Source organism: Alnus glutinosa, chromosome 6 (assembly GCF_958979055.1).
Source record: "Alnus glutinosa chromosome 6, dhAlnGlut1.1, whole genome shotgun sequence".
Taxonomy (NCBI): domain Eukaryota; kingdom Viridiplantae; phylum Streptophyta; class Magnoliopsida; order Fagales; family Betulaceae; genus Alnus; species Alnus glutinosa.
This window is the reverse complement of record NC_084891.1, coordinates 28,617,599-28,637,500: the sequence shown is the minus strand read 5'-3', so window position 1 is coordinate 28,637,500 and position 19,902 is coordinate 28,617,599. Positions and strand designations below refer to the sequence as shown.

The window sequence follows — 19,902 nt, the reverse complement described above, 5'->3', positions numbered from 1 at the left end:
GTATTTAATACACGTGTCCAATTGGACACGCGTATTAAATACGCGTGTCCAATTGTTGAAATTCTATTTAATTAAAAAAAATTATATTTGGAAAAAAAATAACAATTTGACACGTGTATTTAATACGCGTGTCCAATTGGACACGCGTATTAAATACACGTGTCAAATTGAACGCGTGTATTTAATACGCGTGTCCAATTGTTGAAATTCTATTTAATTAAAAAAAATTATATTTGGAAAAAAAATAACAGTTTGACACGTGTATTTAATAACAGTAAAGAGATCTCTTTACCATTTCGCATGCGAGATCCGCATGCGCTTTGGTTTACACCGACTCCATGATCAGAAGGTTGAATCTGGTTGCCGACAAAGACTTTTGGGGTTTACAGCCTCGTTTTGATAAGTATGTTAAGTTTAAGTTTAAGATTATGTCAAGTTTGTGGTTAAGTTTATGTCAAGTACGTTGTTAAGTTTATGTTAAGTTTGTTGTTTCAATAAGACGTTTTATTTGAAAGTTTATCTAATTAATGCTCCGTTTGTTTCGGCGTAAAATGATTTCTGGAAAATGATTTCGGCATTTTCCGGTGTTTGGTAGGGGCGAAAATAATAGTCAACCGGAAAATGATTTCTGTTTGACCAAAAATGCTTAGTAAATTTTCGGAAAATGATTTACGCTTTTTAAAAGCGTAAATCATTTTCCGAAGACGCAAGACGCAGTCGATCTATTTTAAACGGCACAGTCGACCTTCACGTTCAAGCAACCGACCACCATCGAAATATTGCCGGTATCGGAATCCAACATCCGTTAATGTCGCCGGAATCTGGCGACGGAATCCGGCCACCTTCGCCGGAATCCGGTCAGCCAGATTCCGGCGACCAATCTGACCGGAATCCGGCCATCTGGCCGGATCTGGCCAGACTGGCCGGATTCCGGCCATCTGACCGGATCTGGCTAGAAAGGCCGGATTCCGGCCATCTGGCCGGATCTGGCCAGAGAGCCGGATCCCGGCCGGCCCTGGCCAGGGAGGCCGGTTCCCGGCCGGCTCTGGCCAGAACGGCCAGCCTGCCGGGATCCGGCCTCTCTGGCCAGATCCGACCATCTGGCCGGAATCCGGCGAAACTGCCGGAATCCGGCCACTTTCGCCGGAATCCGGTTATCCCATATTTCGACGAAACTGTCCGGATTCCGGCCTTTATCTCGAATTCTAGTTATATTAGCCGGAATCAGGTGAAAATAGTCAGAATCTAGTCGGTCAGTGACGAAATCTCGTTATCGATGATTTTTATATTTTTTTACATTAATATTTTTATGTTGTAAATAAAAATTGATTTTTATAACTTAATATGATTGAATAAAAATATAAAAAAATATTTACGATTTTCCGTACGCGCCAAACACTGGAAAATGCTTTCGACGGAAAATAGTTTCCTGAAAAATGACTTCCCTGAAACCATTTTACGACGGAAACCATTTTACGTCGAAACAAACGGAGCATAAGTGAATGAATTAATGCCTTCACTAATTATCTAGTATTAATATCACGTTTAAGTACCTCTAATGTTCAAGGATGTTTAAACTTTAAATCCTCGCTATCTGTCTCTGTTTGACGATTATGAACACTGTTTCCTGTTTAGCGTCTTGTATTGCATTTCATTCATATATCTGTTATATATCTGTTATATGTGAACATTGCTATATATATATATATATATAATGCCTTCACTAATTACCTTGAAAAACTATCACTAATTATACACGCATGTTTAATCAATCTTTTCAGAAAAGAATTAAATGTCTTCTTACTATTCTACGTGTGTACCTGTTTACTTTGTACAAAAACAATATTCAAGTGTCTTTTCATATTTCTATGTATGCATTTAGATGTCCTTTCGTTTTTCTGTGTATACATGTTTAATTTAATCGATCTATATAGAAACATTTAGATGTCTTTTCATTTTTCTATGTTTATACATTTAATTGTGTGTTTTCATTTTTCTATGTACACGTATTTGATTGAAATCTATGTCACTAGAAGTTGAGAAATAATATATATATTTTTTCTTTCTTTCTTTCTTTCTAAATGAATCATTAGATTTGTAGGACCTACTAAGGCCTACATGTGGATTTTACAGATTTAATGGTTGATTTATAAAAGAGATGTATATGAGATGTACTGATAAAAAAAATAAAAAAAAATGAAAAAAGAACGCCATGAGGTGTAGGAGATTGAGAGGTGTATGAATTATATATGAATGATGTAGGAGAATCATTTATCTAGCATATACGGTCATATGTGAAAATGAGAAATGATTTTTGTACATATCTTGTACATCTCTCATAGATATATATATATATATATATTTTTTTTTTCTAAAAAAAAAAAAATTAATCATTTGACCTATACGACTCCTAAGGACTCACACATGGTTCCTACAAATTTAATGGTTGATTTAGAAAATAGATGTATAAGAGATGTACATGTAACATGTTTCATGAAATAAATACATCATCTTTCAATCCGACTGATATTGTTTATTATTATTATTATTATTGGAATCTAGTACATTTTATATAAATAATCAATTTAAGCACATTGCTCAACAAAAATAATATCCATTGATATTGTTAGCTAGTATTGTAGTTTTACTATTACTGAATATTACTCAAATCCGCCTTAATTTATCATCTCCAAACCTTTTTTATTAGATTTATATTTTAACCACAAATTAATCTCTACCAATTTGAAAATGAATCAGAGAGATTATAATCTTGGTATTTAGGCTTCTTTAGAGCGTATGATTCTGTTTTGATCGATAATTTTAGGCTGACTCTACTATTTTTTATTTTTTATTTTCTTGGAAGTATTTTTTTCAATCTTTTTTACTCATAAGGAAAACGCAATAAAAAAGATAAAAACGATGGCTTTACTTTATAGTGATTGAAAGTAAATCATATTTTATTTAACTTTTTCAAATTTTTTCAAATTTTATCTCACAAAGTCAAACTTCGTAATTAGAGCAGTGTATTCGAATAATATTCAGATTCAACACCCAAACAGACCATAAGTTTTAGGCTTATTATTATTATTATTATTATTATTATTATTAGAGGATATATAGTTGTGTTCATTGTGTAATTAAGTACACATTAGAGAGAGAACAGTATAGACTGTAGATAGTCCACAATTTTTAATCTCCATCAATTTCAAAAAGGAATATGAGAGATCTTAATCTGGCTATTTGGGATTCTGAGATTCTTTGGAACATGCACGCGATGGCCTTGTCAAACTCAAACGCCCCATATTGGTCGATGATTGCCAGTAGAATCTTGACTACCAAAGAGCTCGCGATGAAATACGGTTGCCCACAACGTACTGAAATCATTTTAATGATTTCGATCAATTTCTTGGCAGAGTCATGGTGAACATTTCTTCCATTATCGCTGTAAGCGTCTCCCAGCACAAGCAGTGTGGAATCAATATCGGCCTCGGAGGGTGGTTGTTCAAGCCATTTTTTTATCTGGACAAATCCAACTTTTCTCTCATGAGAACTTGAAGAGAAGATTCTTGGGAGGGCAGTCTTCATCGTGCCCTGGTTCCCCGTCAATTGAAGTATATCAAGAACTTGAAATTTTTTATTACAAGAATGAAGATCAATTAAAACAAGAACCTAGCTACATCATTCATAAAAAAACAACCAACATCCATCTTTTCTTTTACGTTTAAGTAGAATGCACAGAAAAAGAAAAGGCCATGAAAACAAGATTTTAGCAAGAACTTCAAATCTTTATTATAAGAATGAAGGTCAGACATGACATGATAGATCGAAGAGCTAATATGAAACCAAGAAGACCTTATGGAGTGATCAATTCCCACAAATGAGTGGAAAATAAGGCACGTGCGCACACCGTTCCTTACGACTCATCAAGAATCTCAAAAGTTCATAATGAATCAATGATGAGGCATGCATTGAAGGAAACAAAAAGGAAAAATAGAAAGGCATCAATGCAGAAGCACAATAGAGATCTAAAAGATAGAAAATGAGATGTACCTGATTCTCCATGGTTAGAAAGGTGAGAAATATCTTGCAGGCAATAGGATGCGAAAATGAAGAAGTAGAAGGCAGAAGGACGTAAGGCAATAGGATACGAAAATAATGCTATATTATATGTCACCCCTTGTTATCGCACTCACTTATAAGTTTGATTAAAGTAAAGATTAATTGATGCGCCTATTTTAATTATCGCACTCGCTTCCGACCAGGGGCGGATCAGGGCCAGCATTTAAGATTTAGTGTTAAATTGGGAAAAAAAAAAAAAAAAGAGGGTAATGCTTGGGAGAGGGAAATTTTCATCCGGAAATTTAGCTGTGCAGTGGCATACTTGTAATTAGTGGCATACTTGTAATTAATTATAATTACAAGTATGCCACTGCAAAGCCCAAATTTCCGGATGAAATCCGGAAATTTTCCTTCTCTCGAGCACTGATCAAAAAAAAAATTGGGAGGCAAAACTAAAAAAAAAATTATGGGTAATATATATATATATATATATATATATTTTAGAATTTTATTAAGGGTTTTTTTTTTTTTGAAAACCTTGAGGCCTGGGAAGGCCCGAGACCTGATTAATTTTAAATGTCATATAAGTGTCTATTAAGTGTCCATAAAAAAAATGATGCGCTTTTAAAATCACTATTGAACATGTAATTGATCACATGTCAACTTCTGAGGGTAGACACATGGCATAAAATAAATAATAATAAAAAAATCTTTTAAAATTAATTAATTTTTTTTTAAAAAAAAATATATATATATATTAAAAAATTGAAAAAGAAATAAAACTTCTTTGAAAAATTAACCTTCTTGAGTCCCATTTAGGGGTGGGCAAATTATCTGCCTATTGCCTACTAACTGCTTACCAAACCATCATCGACCGCCTACCGACTAATTTCGGTTCAGTAGTCGGTATAAAATTTTGCTTCGAAAGCCACCTTTTAATCGGTAACGAACCGAACCGCCTTTATTTCGGACCGATTAACCGAACCAACATAAAACGAAACAAAGAAAAGCAAATAAATGCAATTTTAATAAAGTGAATTATCAGTTCAAGAAATTAGAGCTATAATGTTTAGATCATGAATGGAACTGGAGATAGCACAACAAGGGGCTTGCATGATCCTTGTTTCTCTAATTTGTATTTATGGTGATGGTGGCTAGTGAAACATAAGTTGAAATCAAATGTAATTTTTTTAGGGGAAGTTTGTGTGTACTTCCCATATACATGAATTTTCTTCTATTCTAGTAATATTTCTTAGGGTCTCTGTAGAATACATGAAGTTTAAATTTGGTGATTGAAGTTTAAAAAGGTGCAATCAAGTTTTAAATAATTTAGAAGTCGTAATTAGGTCCTTTTTTTAGTTAGATGTGATGGAAAGTATCAAATAGCAATTTTGACTAATATGCCATGCATATGCTAGACAGCCAATTATCTACGTGATATAGCACTGTCGACAAATAAACTCTTAAGTTATATAATTTTGTTATTAATTAAATACATCATTTTTTTAAAAAAATAAAATAAAAAAATAAAAGTATGTTAACATGATACATCATTGTTATTCTTAGGTTTGATACACATGCAAATATTTAGGTGGACTTCTGTTAATTAGTCACGTCAACTACCACATAAGAAATTAATACCAACACATCATTAATTTTTATTAATCAAACTAACGGAAGAAAATTATATAGGTACTTAATTGTAGCTTTCTAGATTTCAGGGATCAAAAAAAATTTATGTAATTTTTCAAGGACTATAATAAGCATTTAGCTTATTTCTTAATACTAAAATTAAGAAACATTATAAGGCTGAATAAAGTATTGTCAGATTTATTGTTATTTTAGAATGCTGGGCTTGTGAAGGAAAAGATATGGATCTTTTTTAATGATTCTAAACTATGCTTTTTGATTCATTTGCATGCAGACGTGGTTCTACGCAATGGAAGAGAAATTCTTTTTCAGGTAAATTTGACAAGGATGTTGTTTCTTATTGTCTCCATAGACAGAAAGCCATGGCTGGGACCATTATTGATTTATTGCCATCTATATTCTACACAGAAAATCTGTAATCTTTATAAGATAAAACAATTGATCGAATTCTGTCCAAATGTGATTTTTCTTCTGTCTATTACTTGAAGCTTTTCTAGCTTTATTCTTAAATATATCAGGATTTAGTCCATTTTTGAACTTCTAGATTCATCTCTTATCTTTTTAATTTACACGCATATACTTAACTCACTCACTTTCCTCTCACTTACAGGCTACCTTCCACAGAACCTGTACTCCCTCAATTCTTGATATGGTCCTGAGCACCTGTTGAAAACTTTGCTTCAAAATATGAAGCAATACAAAGTTAGAGCAATGGACGACATATATAGTAATAATTCATCGTGTTGGAACATCACAAGGGCATGCATGGGGGAATGTATAACCGTTATGATGGAATTCCTATAGCATGGGATGAACATGCTGTCACATCTTGTACTGGTTGATTTGTGATGATATTTATTCTAGCTAGCATATTTTCAAAACCGATAAGATTTTAGAGTTACCGACGTCGAGATTTATTATTGTATACCATTAATGACCTAGACTGTGGACCAAGAAGGAAAGAGACAACTAAATTAAATATGACAGCTTTTCATATTTCTCTAATTTTTCCATCTAGATGATTCCCATCTTTAGATTGCTTTGAGGGCTAAGTCGATCTTTCCATAGTTATTATTATAATGTTCTTTGTTTTGTTTTGTTTTGTTTTATTCTCCTCCCTAGTAGATTTTATTACCTTTTGTAACTTGAGAATTTCACTATAAGTTGGAATAGTTGTAATGGGAAGAGATAGTTTTTGCGATCAATAATATTTCAATTCAGTTTGTGTTGATTTGTGTATTGAGAACAAGTGTATAGACTATAGAGTTTAGGAAATGTGTAAGATTTTAGATGTATAAAATTTATAGTAGTGAACGGCTGAAAATCAGAAAATGTTGATCAGTTGCAATACATTCACATACGGTATGTATATAGTGACGACTGTGCGCACAGTAAAATTAAATAATCAATGGTTGCAACGTACGTTTGGTGCTGGAAACAAGCACGTCCCAGTAAAACTGGAAAAACACAGCAACTACCCATGCAGTACGTGGACCAATCAGCATCAGCTGGACCACCTAGAAGAACCACAACAAAACAGCAGAAATGATTATTTCCTTCGAGCTAATAGAGATTCGTAATTATCTGTTGAAGTATGAACAAAATTGCTATTCTGCTTTCAAAGTCGATCGATTCATCGTAAGCTTCTGCATCAAACAAATCTACCTAATTTTTTCCCAAGAAAATTAAATACAATTATATATATATATATATATATATATAGTATAATTATTTCCAAATAGGTATACGAGGGAAAAAGTAAAAGATGGTGGATTGCATTAAAATTCAAGGGAGCGGTTAGCCTACCACATTAAATCTGATTTATTTAAATTTTAGCTGACCAACGTGACTTTGAAATAAAGTAAATTTTCATCACTTTGTAATGCATCATATAATAAAAAAGTTACAAAACTATGTAAACGGGTTGGGGGTTTGATTTTGTATTTTCTTTTTTTCTTTTTTTTTAAAAAAATAATAATAATAATTATGTTAATAATAACGAGTAATTCTAAAATCACTATTGAGCGTGTGATTGATCAAATGGTGATTTTAAAAACCACCTCATTTTTTTATGGATACTTAATGTACTCCTAGAATTACTCACGTATGATTGATAAAATGATGATTTGATCAAATTGTGATTTTAAAAACCATTTCATTTTTTGATGGACACTTAATGTACATTTAAAATTACTCGTTATTATTAACATAATTATTGATTTTTTTCTTAAAAAAAATAAAATAAAATACAAAATACAAAATCAAATCCCAACCTGTTTACATGGTTTTGTAACTTTTTATTTAACAAAAATAAAAATAAAAAAGTCCATAATTATATCAATAATTGTGTCATTAGATAGTAACATATCACATCTCTTTCGTTTATCTCTAACATTTGAATTATGTTGTATTATAATATAAGTTTTTAATTCTCTGGTGATAGAAATTGTACGGATAACATTACATTGTAAATGCTGTTAATATTACACAGTAATTCTACCCGTGGGTGACAAAATTTCAATTCTCTTGGCCCCGTTTAATAACCCCTCCCCTCTCCCTTCCTCTTATTTTCACTTCTCTAAAAAAAACATCAACTTAAAACATTCTTAACATTTTTTACTTTTTATATTACATCAACAATTTTTTATTATTATTTAAATAAAAAAAACTTACTACAATACAAATTTTTTTTTTTCACTTTTTTATATAAATTCTTTTTACTTTATATTACATCAATCAATTTTAACTTTTACTCAACAAAACATATAAGGGAGGGAGATTACTAGACGGTGAATGAAATAAGACTCCCACATCACTTTTTAATAAAAAAATGATTTTTAATAAAAGAATGACAGTTGAGGGACAGAAAAACGTCTCTCGTGAATCGTTGCTCCTAAACACAGTGGTGCGGAGGTTGCGATGCTGTCTATCCACTCTTTGAGTTTGACTGATTAGGAGAATTGACTGTCCCCTCTCCCTCATTTTAATATAAAAATTAAAAATTAAAAAAAAAAAAAACAAAAAAAAAACAGAAAAGTGTATTTTTGTTTTTAAAATTGATTTTGCGAATTCAACAGAAAAAAGATCGGCCCAAGAGACCAGGAAAAAAAAAAAAAAAAATTGATCCCTACACTCATTTCTCACAACAATTTCACAACAAGTTGATGTGGCTGGTAATATTTTATTACTTTTTTAGAAATGATTCCTACACTCATTTCTTACAACAGTCCCACAACAAGCTGACGTGGCTGGTAATATTTTATTATTTTTTTGTTTTGTTTTCATTTTTTTTTGTAAAAAATTAATAAAATATTACCAACCACGTCAGCTTGTTGTGGGGCTGTTATGAGAAATGAGTGTAGGGATCATTTCTCTTACTTTTTTTGTTTTGTTTTCTTTCTTTTTGTAAAAAAATAATAAAGTACTACCAATCACGTCAGCTTGTTGTGGGTCTGTTGTGAGAAATGAGTGTAGGGATCATTTCTCAAAAAAAAAAAAAATTCAAACACACGTGATTAGTCTGATAAACGCCACGCGTTCCAGCGACCCCCCAGATTAAGCCACCTGTGCATGGAACAGACCAAAACTCCCAATCCAAATCATCTCTCATACTTCCGATCAGAACCCATCGCCCCTTTTATTCTTCCTAAAAAACCCTTCAGACGCCTCAGCTCTCTCAAACTTCCTTCGTTTTATTCTTTCTTCTCTGTAGAAATCTGCCTCTCTCTCTCTCTCTTTTTTTCTTTACCCAAATCGCCTTTAGATTCATTACATTGTTCTCTCAAATCTCAATTCCTGAAAAAAAAAGGAGATCGATCAGCAGAAAATGGCAGTTGACTGGACGCAACTCCCGCAAGAACTACTGAAATCAATTGCCGACAGCATCAAGATCTACGCCGATTACCTTCGTTTCCGCGCCGTCTGTCACAGCGTGCGATCCTCCGTCCCAAACACCCCGCGCCACCTACCTCCTCAGCTCCCATGGCTCATTCTCCCCACCGGGCAATCCGACCAATACAAAACGGCATTCTTCGACCTACAAATCGCCCGAAAACTCCAACATCTCGAGGTCCCAGACGCCGTCTCGCACTGGACTTTCCTTTGCGGCTCGTCTCACGGCTGGCTCGTGCTCCTTTTCCAGTCTCCAGGGGTCCTTCTCTTCAACCCTCTCACCCGAGCCAGCTTCCATCTTCCTCCGTTCTCTGCCTACTCCAATGCCCAGATCGTCAACTTGTTTGAATTCGAAATAAACGACGAAATGGGCGAGATTTACATGCGAACTTTCCGGGAAATGCTCGACTCGTATATCAAGAAAGTCGTTTTCTCTTCGTCCCCACTAAGCAACAACTTCGTCGCGCTGGCTATTATCAACCAATGTGATATTTTAGCGTACTGTAAGAAGGGCGATCTAACATGGACTTTGATACCCCGCACGATGTTTTGCTGCGAGGATGCTATATATTACAACGACCTATTCTACGTGGTGGACAAGCACGGAGCGGTTGCTGTGTGTGATGTAAACGGCGCGTCGCCGATTGTTTCCATTATCAAACCTCAGTTACAGATGGGCGGCGACCATCAATATTTGGTAAATTCGGGGGACGACGAGTTGTTGTTGGTGACGCGGTATGTGGATGTGCAATACGACGACGTTGACCCTAACAAGATCGTATCCTACAAAACAGCGCGGTTTGAGGTTTTCAGAATGAATTGGAGCGAGCCACGGTGGGAGAGGATTAGAAGCTTGGGTGATCGAATGTTGTTTGTTGGGGAAAACTCATCGGTGTCGTGTTTGGCTTCTGATTTTAAGGGATGTTTAGGGAATTGTATCTATTTCGCAGATGATAGTGATTTCAAATATAATAGTGTTAATGGAGACTATGATTTGGGTATATTCAAGTTGTTGGATGGGAGCATTGAACATTTACCTTCTTGCCAGCGAAATTTTCGTTCTCGGAATGATTGGCCTCCAATTTGGGTTACACCAAATCCGTGTTAAGTATTCGACCCTGAATGTAAGTGCGAGGATCCCTTTGGTGATCTCTTATGCCTGATATTACTGTCTATATAAAATCTGAGTATATGTTGATTTTAGCATGCCTGCGCTAATTGGTGATTTTGTGTATTGGATTTCTACCTGATGTCTATTACTTGTTCAATTGTTCAGATAAGAATCCATGTGACAGCCTGTTAGATTTTATCATGAAATTGTTGTTATTTTTCTTGAGCGAGTTCTAGAGTTTGCAGCATGAAATTAAGAACAATTGATTGAAGTTAAACACAGAGAAAGAATAGCAGATGTGTACTCCGTAATCCCAAATTGAAATCCTTTGAATTTTAACCCAAAACCAAAACACATTAGACAACTGATCAAGAAGGAATTTTCTGTCTCAAAAACTCTGCTCATGTTAGATGTCTTTTACTTTACTCGAGAAAACACAGCCCATAAAAGGGTTAGAGCTTACGAGTTATGGCGAGCTTACGAGTTATGGCGAGCTTACGAATTATGGCGAGCTTACAAATTATGGCCGAAGAGTCTTTGTTTGTAGTCATTTTGAACAATTTGCAATACAGGTGAATGAAAGGGTGTAGCATTAAATATTGATTGAATTGAGGTAGGATAGCTATATTTTATTTCAGGATTTGAGCTTTTGTGAACTGTGGAGACAGTGAAAGGCAATCCTTATTATCTTGTTGTTGAAAGTAAGAAAAAAACTTGAATTTGTGTCTGAAACTGAATTTGTTCTACATTATGATGCAGAAAAGGTTACATTCAATAAGCACAATCAGAAGCTAGCCATTTCATCCAGCCTTTTGGTAACAATGTACCTTGAATATGTGGAGACTGTCACAGCAATGCAGAGTTCATAGCACTGGTGGAGAAGCCTATTAACTATAATAGGAGATGGGAAGCAATTTCACCCCTTTGACAACGGATTCTGCCCTTCTGGTGAATGTGTTGATAATCTCCATGGCATACAAGTTACTGCAGTGACTGTGGCATTGCAATCACTGAAATGGAAAGAAACTCGTTTATCTCTGAAGTATTGCTATTGCTTAGCTGATGCATATGGCCTGATATGAGCTCTAATATTTGCATCGATTCAATTTTTTTCTACTATGTTGACATCTTAATGAGAAATGATTTGAAGAGAAGCCCTACACATTGAACACACAGAAATGACTCATGTACCGCAGTTGTGCAAATCTTGGGCAAGAGTCTAGAGACATGAGATGGGTTCCACCTGTGTTTTTAGACTCTGTTGAGCAAAAATCAAGTCTCAGAACACAAGCCAATCGTGGATCTATTTACCTATGTGTCAGTAATGTGGCAGTGATGTGGATTAAAGCCTGCTGAATAGTAGGCTTGGCAATTCGGGTTGTCGTGTCAATCTATTTAGTTAGCGTGTCAACCCATTTAACTAATTTGGTAAAAAATGTGTAATTATCGCGTCATAAATATGTTATAAACGGGTTGGTGGGTCATAAACGGGTCATAAACAGGTTGGTGGGTCATTAACGGGTCATAAACATGTCATAAACGAGTTATAGCCTAAACCCAAACCCTATATATTTGTGTCGTGTTCGTGTCGAATTCGCGGGTCGTGTCAAAATTGTCAAGCCTACTGAATAGAGAATAAATGAAGTTAACATTTATTTGGAACACTTCTCAAATTGTGAGAGGGTTTGATGTGAAATTCCATTTAAGTCATTGGCCGGAAGATGGATAAAAGTACCAACAAAATTTATTAACTATCCAAATATCAACTCAAACAACTAATAAAAATAATAAATAAAGTACTTAACTTGCTGAAACTTTGAATTCATTGATAGAACTGTGCATTAAAGCCATGCGGTAATACTATGGAATACTGGTACAAAGCCAACTCATTACATTTTGAGGTTTAAAAGGGATGGTTTGTATTGAGGTTCAAGGGAATGGTGACTAGTTTAGGTGGGGCTATTTTTTATTTTTTTATTTTTTTTAATATTTAGATATTAATTAAATAATATTTATTTATATCAATATTATAATTTTGTTTTGTTATTGTTAATCCTAAATTTATTTAGAGATTATTTTTTAGATTTAATTAATCTTTTCTATTTTTATCTTCTTCTTTTTTTTTTGAAGTTTTTCATATCCATATCCATATTTTCCGGTAGGCGTTTATAATTAAAAATATTATTACAAATAAAATGATTTATAATAATAAAAAAATGACTAGAATAAAATAAATTTTAAAAAAATAGAAAATAAAACTTGATTTGTCAAAGAAACTATTTCGAATTCATTTTAATTTTTATGATAGGATTATCTGGTCCTCTAAACTTACACAGAAAAAGGCAAATTAGTTCTAAATAAATTCATATTATTTTAAAATGAGTTTACAAACCTATGTGATATACTTCAATTTCAATAACAAAATGATCACTATGTATGAAATTATAATTTACTCTAATGAAAATCCAGTTATGGAATGATTTAAGAACTTGAACAATGAGTTGTTGGAAAATAATGAAATTGGAGAATAGAAGAAAGAATTCAAATTTGAATAAGAGAAATAGAGGAAAAAAAAATGTGAAGTTATAAAGAGAGTAGCTTGTAATTGAATAAAATGCACTTTTCATCTTTCTAACATTTTTTTTTCCCATTTTGAACTATTGTAAAGGAGAATTAAAATTCCTCTTTTACTTTATTTCAAAAACTCCAATTAATTTTTAATTCTTTTTTTTTTTTGCCTATTCAACTTTTAGGAATTTAATCCAATATTCAATAAATAACTTTATATTGTTTGATTCGCCAAGTGTGATATTCTCCAGCTACTCATCATTTCTTTGTGCCATGATCGTTAATGCGTCGACTTCATGCCTGCAGCCTTTTCAGATGAGAGGTGACAAGGCATGAATGACTCCATCTGCCACCTCAGGGAGGCGTGGAGCACCCTAAATACAAGGCCATACAGGCATGAGGCATCCCTCTAAACTAACACATGCCAGGTAAGAGTCAAACCTACTTTTGCTTAGAAAAAAGGGTTAAATATTTTACAAGTATTTGAGTTTTTAGTTTTTTTTTTTTTTTTTGTAATTTAGTATTTGAGTTTTCATTAGGTGGTACCTAAATTTATTGGTAAAAATCTTTTTAATACTTTTGTTACATTTTTTGTTTATATATATATTATGTTATTTTATTAATTTTTTATAATTTTTAAAGATTTTATTTTTAAATTTAAAATTTCTTTTTAAATAGTATCTTGCGTCAATTGTTGCACTTGACACGTAAACCAATCGTGTCAAGTGCAGCAATTGACGCATGACATACCGTTAATATTTAGATGAAAAATGAATCGTAAGCAGCTATGAACAGGTTGAGCAAAGTAAACTTAAACTGTTATTTTCTTAAAAAAAATAAAAAATAAAAAGAATCATTTTCGGCTAAGCTGTGATTTTTTTCAACTTTCATTTCGCCGGCACGGCATTCTTTGTACATTCTGTCAAGATCGATGTCCTAATCTCTTCTAGACCTACCCCAAAAAAAAAAGAAAAAAAGAACCCAGTACTGAGCCTATCACGCAATACACCTCATGGAATACATAGAAACCGGAGAGTCCAGCGAGGGCGCACCGTGGACTCTAGGGTGATCGCTCTCCAACCCGTAGTCTATCATCGGACGGCACTCCAACTCCTGATCGTGATCATACACAAATTCTGGCATCGCAATCTCGTTCCTCCTCACGTGCTCCCACAGAAACTCCACCCTGTTCACATATTTCAGCTTCCGGTACAACCTGCAGTTTGCACGATCAGAGCGTTAAAGGACGCAAGAGAAATCTTTTTTAACTCCATCAGAAGGTCAAAGCAAGAGAAAATCTTACCCTCCACTGAAAATCAAACGTCCAAAGGTGGCGAGGAAGAGTCTGGCCTGTAGTCCCGGGTGCACGAAATAAACGGCCTCAAGATGATCTCTGACGTTGATCGGAATAGCCTCGTAGACTGATCGTAGGGTAGAGATTCCGGGAAAGTTCTCGGTCCTTTGCACGCCCGTGTGCACGTACACCACCGAGAACGGCCTCTCCCCTAAGTTGACGAAAATCTTCTCCTCCAAATACGTCCTCAAAGCCTCAGAACTCACTTGCCGAGCTGATCACAAAACATAAAAAGAAACCTTAAAAAAGGGTGATTCCAGTTGATCATACAAAGGAACCCCAGAACGGCAACGTTCTTAATTAATTACCTGGGAAGCGGTTTCCGATGATGCGGAGCACTTTATGACCTCGTTTATCTCGACCTTGGATCTTGAAAACCTGGAGTTTCTCGATAAGATGTTGTTGATCAGAGAGGGAGAGTGTTAAAGGAGAAGCCATAGGCAAAAGCTCTAAGTTAGCTTGGCGGTGGTTTCAGTTTGAGAGGGAATGTGATAACGTGTAGAAGAGTAGAAGAGTTTTTAAACGTGGAGAATCAAAGTGGAGTTGGAATAGGAGTAGACTATTTCTCTTAGTAGTATCAAGAATGGGGGTTTAGGAAAAGGAAAAGGGTGGCGTTATCACTTATTATATATATATGACTTATCCGAATGGGCTTCAAAGTTCAAACGCTAACGGGTGTTTGGGAACTTCGGGAGAAGGTGAGCAGTGGTATATTCTCAAGCATCTGCCGTTTTGGACTCAGGTGACTCTGGCTCAACTCGGTGGTGGTATCTCTGACTCGCCGACACTTCTGGGCCCACTTCATCTTATCTGGTCTTCAGGATCTATCTCAACCGTTTGATCTTAGTACAATGCTAGACCAAACAACTATTACATAAAATTCTTACCAAAAAAACAAAAAACTATTACATAACCCGCCATGTGTAGAAAAAATATATATATTACTGCTACGTCAATTTATAAAAAAATATTTAGTGTTCGGTAGGCAGGACTCTATCACAGTAGTAGGATTCAAGAGCAATTTTATAAGGAGGATCGGAGGTTTTCTTTCTTTTCTTTTCTTTTCTTTTTTTCTTTTTCTTTCTCTACGTGATTTTTAAAATTACTAGTAGATCAAAATTCAATAATAATTAACTTAAATAAAATTTTGATTTTAAAAGCCAAATGACATTAATTTTATTTTTTTTTCTTTCTTTCTTTTAACTATGGCTAATGTTAGAATGGAATGACGTTGAATATAAAACATGAAAAATGCTTGACATCCTAACATTTTTTTTTTTCTTCAGAATTTGGTTCAAAACTGATATGTCACAATCTTATGAGATTGTGACACATCATGTTGAAATCAAATTCTAGAAAAAAGTGTTTGGATGTCTAGCATTCCTCATCGACTATTTAATAAAAATAAATAAATTGAGATATTATAGTTTTTATCATATTTTTTATAGGACATAAATTTCCCACAAACTAATTTGTAGTAAATTTTCTACGACCCATATATAAAAATGACGTGTTCTTTAAACATGTGAGAATCACATGTTTTTTTTTTTTTTAATAATGCTATTAAAAAGCATGTGAGAAGTACATGCTATTAAAATAACATGTGCTTCTCATCTGTCAAGAGACACATGTCAATCTTATATGTGAGTTATAAGAAATTTCTTATAAATCGATTTGTGGGAAATTCCTATATTTTTTTATGTAAGTAATTCATCAAATATAACAAAATTTGACAAATGAATTTAATTTTTTTAATAAGTAACATAATAAATATCAAACGTCAATTAAATTAATTTAATAATTTTTATTATAATAGTCCTGCGAACACAATATCATCATCTTCTGACTTCTGTTTCTAATGGGAAGGGAGACGATCTTTCTCTTTCCCCACTGAAAGAGACTTACACTACAACACCCACGCCGTTCAGAAAAAAAGAATGAGAAAAAGGTGGTCCAACAAAGCAATTATAATATTGTTTGGTACCATGCATGGTTTGTAAAGAAGCTTTTCTTTGGTAACAAACCAATCATAGTAACGGGGCACGCTCTTGGAAGTTACGTCAATGACGATGGGGTTCAATCAATGGGGAGGAATGGAGGATAGAGTTGGCCCACCATTGGAAAATAATGTTCATAAAACAAAATAGAATAAATGCCCACTGGTGGAGGTTCCAGTTTTCAACGAAGTAACCGATAAAGGCGGGTTTAACTTTATTCCAGCACATGTTGGCGTGAACACGACCCATTCATTTAGCAGGAAATAAAATTGAAGATGTCCCAAGTCAAAACACATCCCACCCCATTTTTCCCCTTATACAAAAGTTAATTTTCAAGTGATCATGTTACGAGAATAATTTATCAAGCACGGAATAGAATAAATTGTTACATTTTGAAAGAAGTTAGACCTTAAATTTTGAAGAATCTAGATCTTTTAGATTCTGAGGGAAGTTAGACATTTTCAAACACAAAGTTTAAGATTAATTCTGCTTTACTTTTTATTAATTGATCTCCCATTAAATAGGAGACTACATGACTCAAACTAAAAGACTTAAAGATAAACTCCTATAAGGACTTAGAGATCTAACTCCTATTATGACTCTATCAAGTGAGAATGAACATCCACCGAAATTAAACTACTAGAAAGCGTTAATTTAGATATGGAGATAACTTCTAATTAGAAATAGACTTCCACTAAGAGCTCAACTCTCCTATAACCCATGCACCATACTGCAAGGCTCCCAATTAAATACAATTGACTACTATTATTAAATTCTACTTCATAAGGAACAAGTCACCCAACACAAAATTATTCTTGGATAATTAACCCAATGTATATCTCATATTAGGCCATATATATTTCATATCCAATAGAAATGTCAACATAGGAAAACAATCAAATTGATGCAAATGTGTATCTCATATTAAGCCATATATATCAGCCAATCAATAATTATGTTTCAGAGAGATCCATGAGGGTTTCTTACATTCAAGTGATTGTTATGCGATACTCATGCTGTAATTTGTAAATCATCATTTTGCTTGATGCAAAGTTTCACCAATAATCACCACAAGAGCACAATCCATTGTCAAAGCGGTGAAATCGCTTTGAATCTCGTATTATGATGGTCCGCTTCTCAACCAAAGATATGAACTTTGCAGTGCTGTGACAGTCACCACATATTCTAAGGTTCTTTGTTATGATTAACGGCATGCCTGCATTGGTCACCAAAAGGCCGAATGCAATGGCTAGCTTCTCACTGTGCTTGTTGATCATATCCTCTTTAACCTCCTCTTCAACATCATGTAGAACAAATTCAGTTTTAGACACGAATCCGGCCTTCCGAATCTTTCCAATCAGTTCTTCCAATTTTACATGTATCTTCTCCGATAGAGGGTGAGATCGATCACCAACTACAAATCTATGGATTTTGTTTCCATGTTCAATAAAACTGCAACCGGGGTTTCTGATGAGACTTCTATCCTTCATTAAAGCCCTCACCTTTGAAGCATCTCTCCATAGACCAGCAGCACAGAATATATTTGAAAGCATGATATAGTTTCGGGGATCTAATGGGTCTAAAGCAATCAGTCGCTCTGCAACTTCTTTTCCAAGCTCAATGTTACCATAAACCCGACAAGCACTAAGGAGGGCCCCCCAAACACCAGAATTAGGCTCCATTGGCATGTGTATAATCAGCTCATAAGCATCATTCAGAAGACCAGAGCGGCCGAGAAGATCAACCATGCATGAGTAGTGACCCAACTGGGGCTCAATTCCATGCACTACAGACATGATCTTGAAGTAATACTTTCCTTCCTTGACAAACCCTGAATGGCTACAGGCATTTAACAAATGCGTGAAGGTAACATGATCAGGCTCCAAACCTTCCTTAACCATGCTTTCAAAGAGCTCCATTGCCTTTCTTCCAAACCCGTGGACAGCATAGCCTGCAAGCATGGCTGTCCAAGCTACTCTATCTGGATGAATCATCTCTCCAAAAACTTTGTGTGATTCATTTAATCTCCCCAACTTCGCATACAAATTCAAAAGCGCAGTTGCAATTCTTTCATTTGCATTAAGACAACAGCTGAAAATTACACCATGAATGCCCTCTGCTAGTTTTCCTACACCTAAATCTTCACAAGCCTGAAGCAAGGCCACCATAGTACCTTCATCAGGTTTAACTCCAGCCGTTCTCATCAAATTAAAACAGCTCACACCTTCTTCTGCAAACCCATTCTGGGTGTAAATGATGATCATTGAATTCCAGGAAACAATACTCTTAATGGATATTGCCTCAAATAATCGACAAGCCGCATCTAAATACCCAGACTTCCCGTACATATTAACAAGAGAATTAAGAACCTTAGTTTCCAACAACATCCCCATTTTCAGTGCATACCCATGAACGTACTTGCCTACATCTAGAGCTCCCATATCACTACAGGCTGAGACTACAGATAACAGTGTAACCTCGTTAGGTTTCATTCCCATCTCAAACTTCATTGTGAAAAATGCACTAAGGCACTTACCAATAAACCCTCTGTTCAAAAACCCCGAAATTAACGAATTCCAGGAGACAACATCCTTATTAGGAATTTCATCAAACAGCTTCTGCGCATCTTCTGCACAGCCATATTTGATATACACAGAAACCAACTGATCACCAATAAACCCATCATTGCAATTTACAGATTTGACTACACGAGCATGAATTGACCGGCAGTACGAGAAGGAAGAGCAAGACTTTATAGCAAAAATTAGAGTGGAAACAAGTGGTTCTTGATTAGTACACGTCGGGGAGAAGAATCGAGGGAAAAGCGCATTGTGGGTTTTGCTCTGGCTGAAGAGTTTGTAAAGAATCAGAGGGTAGTGATTAATGTAGGAGAATGGAAGTGAGAGACGAGAAGGTACTGTTATCATCTCCCATCATTCAAAGTTGCCAAGAACGCTACCATGCTCCCTAAACAACCCACTAAATCTTTGACTTTGAGATGCCCTTTGTGGTCCGACTTTTAGTCCCACATCGGGAAAATACTAGTTAGCGGAGGCAAACGAGGACTACAAAAGGAGATGGGTGCTACGATGCTCCGTATCTTTGCGCTTGGGGCAATGACGCAGCTAGTGAGGTTCTAACCGAGGCGCGTCTATTGCTGGTTGAAAACTATTTCCAAACCCCCTCAAAGGCCTGGGTTTGGCCCAGGCTTTTGAGAATTTCTGGAAGGGCTCCCTTCGGGGTAAAGCCCTACAATTATAGTTCAAGTTTTT

The 19,902-nt window shown here is 34.9% G+C and overlaps 3 protein-coding genes and 1 non-coding gene across 5 annotated transcripts; 2 read left to right on the top strand and 2 right to left on the bottom strand.

The window, feature by feature from the left end:
* Positions 1–9,315: 9,315 nt before the first annotated feature.
* LOC133870165 (F-box protein SKIP23-like) lies at positions 9,316–11,865 on the top strand. Of its 2 annotated transcripts, none has more exons than XM_062307225.1 (2): positions 9,316–10,724; positions 11,476–11,865. In XM_062307225.1, exon 1 carries the CDS (start codon positions 9,536–9,538, stop codon positions 10,706–10,708), a length of 1,173 nt encoding a protein of 390 aa, XP_062163209.1. In that variant the 5' UTR covers positions 9,316–9,535; the 3' UTR covers positions 10,709–10,724; positions 11,476–11,865. The 2 variants fall into 2 exon arrangements, with proteins under 2 accessions (XP_062163209.1, XP_062163208.1); XM_062307224.1 differs by having other exon boundaries at positions 9,318–10,724; positions 11,471–11,865.
* Positions 11,866–14,135: 2,270 nt separating this feature from the next.
* LOC133871416 (uncharacterized) lies at positions 14,136–15,262 on the bottom strand. The gene is made up of 3 exons (XM_062308869.1): positions 14,942–15,262; positions 14,583–14,847; positions 14,136–14,495 (listed from the first exon to the last, which is right to left on the bottom strand). The coding sequence occupies exons 1-3, from the start codon at positions 15,069–15,071 to the stop codon at positions 14,276–14,278; spliced, it is 615 nt and encodes a 204-aa protein (XP_062164853.1). The 5' UTR covers positions 15,072–15,262; the 3' UTR covers positions 14,136–14,275.
* A 2,269-nt stretch (positions 15,263–17,531) lies between these two features.
* Positions 17,532–19,901, bottom strand: LOC133870896 (pentatricopeptide repeat-containing protein At5g40410, mitochondrial-like). Its single transcript, XM_062308167.1, has one exon. The coding sequence runs from the start codon at positions 19,555–19,557 to the stop codon at positions 17,686–17,688; it is 1,872 nt and encodes a 623-aa protein (XP_062164151.1). The 5' UTR covers positions 19,558–19,901; the 3' UTR covers positions 17,532–17,685.
* Positions 19,729–19,879, top strand: LOC133872083 (U4 spliceosomal RNA). The gene has a single exon (XR_009900933.1). It is a non-coding gene; the product is annotated as a U4 spliceosomal RNA (small nuclear RNA).
* Position 19,902: the final 1 nt, after the last annotated feature.

Excerpts from the sequence above, each read along its gene's own strand:
- LOC133871416 (XM_062308869.1), bottom strand. The coding sequence starts at position 15,071 with ATGGCTTCTCCTTTAACACTCTCCCTCTCTGATCAACAACATCTTATC. Across the intron at positions 14,848-14,941 it reads CATCGGAAACCGCTTCCCAG|CTCGGCAAGTGAGTTCTGAG; the intron begins GTAATTAATTAA and ends TTTTGTGATCAG. Across the intron at positions 14,496-14,582 it reads CGTTTGATTTTCAGTGGAGG|GTTGTACCGGAAGCTGAAAT; the intron begins GTAAGATTTTCT and ends TGCAAACTGCAG.
- LOC133870165 (XM_062307225.1), top strand. The coding sequence starts at position 9,536 with ATGGCAGTTGACTGGACGCAACTCCCGCAAGAACTACTGAAATCAATT.
- LOC133870896 (XM_062308167.1), bottom strand. The coding sequence starts at position 19,557 with ATGATAACAGTACCTTCTCGTCTCTCACTTCCATTCTCCTACATTAAT.